Source organism: Arabidopsis lyrata, assembly GCF_000004255.2.
Source record: "Arabidopsis lyrata subsp. lyrata unplaced genomic scaffold ARALYscaffold_4, whole genome shotgun sequence".
NCBI classification, from domain to species: Eukaryota; Viridiplantae; Streptophyta; class Magnoliopsida; order Brassicales; family Brassicaceae; genus Arabidopsis; species Arabidopsis lyrata.
Genome location: NW_003302552.1, coordinates 16,722,024 through 16,728,148, shown reverse-complemented (window position 1 = coordinate 16,728,148; position 6,125 = coordinate 16,722,024). Strand labels below are relative to the sequence as shown.

General features: G+C 33.3%; 1 protein-coding gene across 1 annotated transcript; it reads right to left on the bottom strand.

Moving 5' to 3' along the window:
• Positions 1 to 2,200: 2,200 nt before the first annotated feature.
• On the bottom strand, positions 2,201 to 4,728 carry LOC9315608 (F-box/LRR-repeat protein At2g40920). Its single transcript, XM_021029358.1, has one exon. The coding sequence runs from the start codon at positions 4,324 to 4,326 to the stop codon at positions 3,124 to 3,126; it is 1,203 nt and encodes a 400-aa protein (XP_020885017.1). The 5' UTR covers positions 4,327 to 4,728; the 3' UTR covers positions 2,201 to 3,123.
• Between the last annotated feature and the right edge of the window lie 1,397 nt (positions 4,729 to 6,125).

The following is a 6,125-nucleotide window of genomic DNA, read 5'->3' as shown; positions in this document are numbered from 1 at the left end:
TGTGGAATAATAAAATTCTCTGACTCTCTATGTTATTATATATACGTGGAGGGAGGAAAAATGTAAAATGTATTTTCATTCTATGATAATATGAACTATTTTATAGTATTTCTAAATTTTATAATAAACACATAATCATTAAAGATAGCATTTCGTTCCTTTTAATTTCATCAACAGAGCCGGCGCTTGAGGGAAGCATGTGAGGCACATGCTTGCGGCCCTCCATAAATATATAAATTTTCGGCCCCATTTTTGACTAAAATCTTATGTAGCTATGTTGGTTAAGTATAAAGGTTTGGTAACTAGAGGTGGGAGATTCGATTTTCCCAAGTCCCAATCATTTCAATTAATTTTAATTTTTGTTTTTAAGGTAGTTTATAGGCCATAATTTTTTTTCGGCTTGTGGCCCAATATTCTTTAGAGCCGGCTCTGTTCATCAAACATGCACATTCCAAAATTCAACATATTTGTTTTCTCGAGAAAACAAACTTATTTAGCTAGCTCTTAATTACAGTATATAACAAAATAATTTACAAATTAGATCACTTTGTCCATCCTATATTACTTTTTTCATAAATGGTAATTCTAGAAATCATCATTGTTCCATTTTTATTTTTATTTTACTTTTATTAAGATAATTCTTTTATCTTTTGGGTTTCTTCTCACTTTTTTCATTTCATCTCAACAAAATGATAAGCAATATACAGTAGATCAAATATTATTTATTTTTCAAATAAATTAATAATACTTTTCTAAAATATAGTAATTAAAACTCTGATGGAATTCACAGAAGAAGAAGAAAAAACAACTATCCAAACTATAATTGAAATAATGTCACAATTGGAGTAAATTTTAAATAATATAATTAGTTAGTCGTGATTTATAAACAACGATAAGCAAATGGATGTCAGATTCACTAGCATTCAACATTTATTCTATTTATTACACGTAACTTTTGTTTCTTGCATCACACACACACACATCAACTTTCTCCACCCTCTTGTACGATTTCTTTTGATAAAACCAGAGGATTTTGAACTTTTAATTAATTTCTACAATCTTCAGATTTAATCGTAGCCGTTCAATTCTTGCATCCATATCGACGATCAGCAGTAGAGGATGTAACGGATCGAGGTTTTATTCTTTGCAGGATTGTGTTCTAACGGCCTTTGGTCTCTCTCCTCTCTTCACGCGTTCCTTGAGAGTGAAAAGCACGCGCTGGTATATTGGGTTCTCTATATTTGGGCCTTCCCTCTTTCCCAGATAACGGCCTCGTTTTTTTCTATAATGATTTATACATTTATTAAATGAAAAAGAAAGGCAGTTGACAGAAAAAAAAAGAACTATTTTTGTTGACTTTTACCGGTACGTGTTTTGTTTTCTTCTCCTTGGCTATAATTTTTTAATCTAATGTTGATTGTTCTTTTTTTTGAAAGAAAATAAGTTGTTTCATTGGTTTTTTAATTTCCTAAAATTTTGTTTTCCACTAATCATTTAGGGTTATAGTATTGTTGTTATAGTTAGTGTGATACTTGTAAAATGAACTTCTTAATTAATCTAATGTTAATTAATCAAACTCGAAACAATATGTGTCAAATGTTTTATTTTCTAGAATTAATGCTTATGGAACCATACACACACATTTAATTTTCTAAGTAATCACGAAATTAAGTTTCGTTCAAATGTTTATTATTCTGGACTATGTGATCTATAAATGCTTGCTTTTTGGTGATTGAATTACCTAGGTGATTTATCTCATCCACTAGGACCATTAATTACTTGTATAATATTAGCGTGTAGTGAGAAGAGGAGCTCAAAACTGATATATGTACATTTGTGCAAAAGCAAAACCTAGATATTTACCTCTACATTCAATAATGATATTTACATGCTTAACAAGAAACAAAAAACTGATATGTATAGAAAATATATCAATCTTAATTAAAACTGACATTGTGCTCTTTAAGTATATGCGGTTGAGAGGGTTAGGCGTCATAGTAGTAGTAGTAGAAGTATATGTAGTTCTTTTATAAGAAGTAATCAGTTAACTTAACATTAGATTCATGCAAAGTGTTAATAACTAGCCAAGTACTTAGGGTGAAAAGCTAACTAGGTAGAGATCTTACCATTAGACTAAATGTAATGAGCCTTCCGAAAAGAACAAAATCAAAACTGAGATATCTTAAACGTTTTCTACAAGTTCTATTAGCTAGGTTTGATGTCACTTATGATCATCTTGATTATTTACTCCAATATTAGCTGCAATAGAACACATGATAATAATAATAAAAATAAACCCCATCAGAATAGATAAACATTGATTGCTTAAAATGGATACCGTACGTACGTTAAGGGCCTATATTATATATATATACACCCTTCCAATAGTATCTTTGACATCTAAAGATGCCATGGGATCGGGTGTCAGATGTGAGATGCTCCTGTGTTTCTAGGTCGTTTTAATTAATTTGTGTATATATATGAAACACTGGTGACCGAGCAGTCGCAGAGCAATCCGTCGCATGTACCTGTGGAAGTCCTTGTGCCTTGCTTGAAGAACAAGTTATCTTTCCCAACGTTTCTGACAACAGCTTCTGGATATATATCTCATGATGAAACACATGTTCTCTTGTCTAAAAATCTCAAAGTTCACTTCCGGGTCTGTCCAAACAATCGTCTTAGAGCCGAGGATACTCGTCCGGAACAAAGAACCCGAGGCGCTCAGAGAAGAAATAAGAGAAATGAGACGACCGACCAACAATGACATTCTTTTCTTGACAAATGGAGGGATGTCATCGAATCTGTAAGGTTTGGAGAACTTAACGGTTTCTACGGATCACCGGAAACCCCATTGAACCGGGAGATAACTTGCCGTTAGGGTTTTCCCATGTATAGAGCCAGAGACTGGTCTTGACGACCACTAAAGCTGTAACAACACACAATGTGACACCCCACATTTTTCTTTACTAATTTATTAATTAGGGATTGGTAAACACTGAATATGCGATCTATATCTATATATAGATTCTGAGGATGCAAGAAAAACCCGAAAAACATTAAGCTGTTTAGTCCAAACACTCAAAAAACATGCATTAGATGTAAAAAGGAATGATTTATTCAAGCCTAGAAGTACATGAGACTCTCACTCTGATCCATCAACATCATTTTAACTTTCAACTTGTCCTTGCTAAACCAGTGATCCGGTACACCATTGATTTCGATCTTTCTCATGTCATTGCTTTGAAGATCATACCAGAGAATGTGAAAGGGAGAAAGCAAATCCTGTGGTATCAAGAAAACCTTTCCATTTTGAGTTGTACCTTTGACATTGAATATAATGTTGTTATTGACTAAATGCAGCTGAGAAGGCTGCAAAACCAGAGTCCTCCTCGACCATTTATTGTTCCCGGCATCTTCCACGGCCCATAAATCCAGCCTACCCTTTTCTCTAAGATTAGTCTGGTCAATGATAGTTGCTTTGCCACCATACTCTATAAGACTCACATTCTTGACCCGTCCAGGCAGCTCATCTCCGTCCCTGCGAGGTACTTGGATCATTTTGAAGTCTCCGGATCTAATGTGGAAACTGACAAGCACAGAATTATACGAATCAGTCCAACCCATGTAATATATAACCCCATCGATACACACTCCTCCTTTGAGTGGAATGTGAGGAAGAAAGTCCGCTGGAGACGTTGGAGCCGCCTTTTTCCAGGAACCTCTTCCTCCAGCTTTTCGGACAAAGACCCGATGCTCTGACCTTATCTCTTGAAAATTTTTCAATCTGACACCAGTTGAGCAGAGCACTTTGTACTGGTCGATAACGTGGTCGTGTCCGAAATAGTAAGCTACGATTTTGATACTTTCTCCTGGAGGAGGAGTGGGAATCGGCATCATGTTGTTGGATTTCATGGCGGCTGGTAAGGTGACAAGTAGTCTGGTGGTAGGGTTATAAATCCGTGGCTTTCCCAGAAAGTTGTAACATATGAAGCCAGGAAGATATTGCAAGAAGTAGCCTCCCAGCCGTGGGATGGTCAGATCGTGGTCAACTACAAAGCAAGAAGACGTAGTGTCTGGCGCCAATGATAGCATTACAGAGTTTTGGTAGTCAGTGAGATCCCGCAAACACATGTAAAGTCGAGGGCGCGGTCGGGATGGGACCGTGCGTAAACGGTTGCTGAAGTATCGTGAGCTGATGACCGATGACCAAAGTTTTGAGACGCACTTGAATCTCATAAGGGATTTAACAGGCAGTTTCGTAAGGATCTCCTCCGTCACCACATCCACAGGAAGAATCTCCTTCTCTGGTCGTCTTCTTCTCTTCATTCTCTTCCGTTGGATCACCGATAGTGGAAGTCGTTGTCTAGGGTTTGAAGTCGTGGTCTAGGGTTTGAAACCTTTTTCTTTTACTATTAAAAGGCGCAGTTCTTTCGGAATTGTTTCAGTCGGGTCAGTAGAGATGGTTAGTGTAAGGATCCGACCCGACCGTGTTTGGTTCATGTCGGATAGGTCACTTCTTCACCTACCCCTGATTCGGTTCACTCGTTTCCCTACCTACCCCATGGATTATACCGTCGGTCCGGTTTAGTCTCCACCTCAATCTAATTGAAAGACGTGATCAGCGGGCATTGTTTAAAAAATCATTGGGCCTTATGTTAGTATAACTATCAGCACATTTAAATGCATATCCTCTATTAAAGTCTAATATATACGTTACTAGATAAGGACCCGTCCATGTTTATTAAAAAATTAAAATTAAATCTAACAAAAAATTAATTAACAACGTTGTAAGTAGAAATTTTCTTTCAAAAGTAAAAACAATATTTACTTTTTCACTATTGCCTTGTTTCTTTAACCACGAAAATTATGAATTCAAAATTATTTCGAATGAAAGATATATCACATATTCACATAACAATAATTCATGATATACTTATATGAAGAACAAAAATTAAAAATATTCATCATATCTTAGGATGTGTATCCTCAGTTGTTGTCTGTTCAGTGGTGTTTAATTAGACACGTTAAAAATATAAATATGATAAATCGACTAATTTTTTTTGCCTTCCAAGCTAACGTTACAGGTTCGATTCCTATATACTCGATTGCAACAACTTTATGATCAATCAATAAAAATTAATAAATTCAAAAATTTATAAGAACGATGATATATGAATCTTATATAATTCAAATATGAACATAAAATTGAAATAAACTATTTTGAAATAGTATAATTAAATTCCAAATATCAAAAAACAAAAAAGAAGCATATATTTTTCTTACATATTCAAGAATTTCAAATAAAACAATATAACACTTTACTTAAAATCATCACATATTTCTAATTAGAAAATAATATTGATATAAATAATATAAATTTGTAATTTAAATCATGACACATGTCGCTATCTAAAATCATTAGAACTATGATATATTATAAATCTTATATAATTTAAACTGAACGTAAAAACCAAAATAAATAATTCAAAGATACAACAATTAAACTAAAAATAAAAAATTATAAACACGATGATATATGAATCTTTGATAATTTAAATATGAAAAAAACAGAAAGATGGTATATTTACTGTAGTTTAATATACAGTAAATAAATAAATAAATAGTAACAATAATAATATAAAATATCCTCAACAGATTAATTAATGGCAATTATAGGATATCTTAAGTTAATTACAATTTTTTTTGAGAAATTGTTAAAAATGCCCTTTTTCAATACCCTTTTTCAAAAATGCCCCCTTTGAGAGTCCATTTTTAAGTTTGCCCTCTTTTAATTTTTAATGACCATTTTACCCTTATCTGAAACAAAATTAGGTCCACAAAATACAAAATATTTTTTGGCGGGAAAAGTGATCCCGCAATTTTCCCGCCAAAACACATGTAAAAACTTGTAAAACCTTTAAAATACCTTGTAAAATTTTCCCGTAAAAATTTTTCCCGCCAAAAAATTGCGGAATCATTATAAACACAAAATATTTGGGAAAATAGATTATATGATTGAATTTTCGATTACTTAATGAGAATGTTAATATTTGTTTTTAATGATTTATTTATTGTCTATTACATAGACGATTTTTTTCAAATAAGGGTAAAATGGTCATTAAAAA

Excerpts from the sequence above, each read along its gene's own strand:
- LOC9315608 (XM_021029358.1), bottom strand. The coding sequence starts at position 4,326 with ATGAAGAGAAGAAGACGACCAGAGAAGGAGATTCTTCCTGTGGATGTG.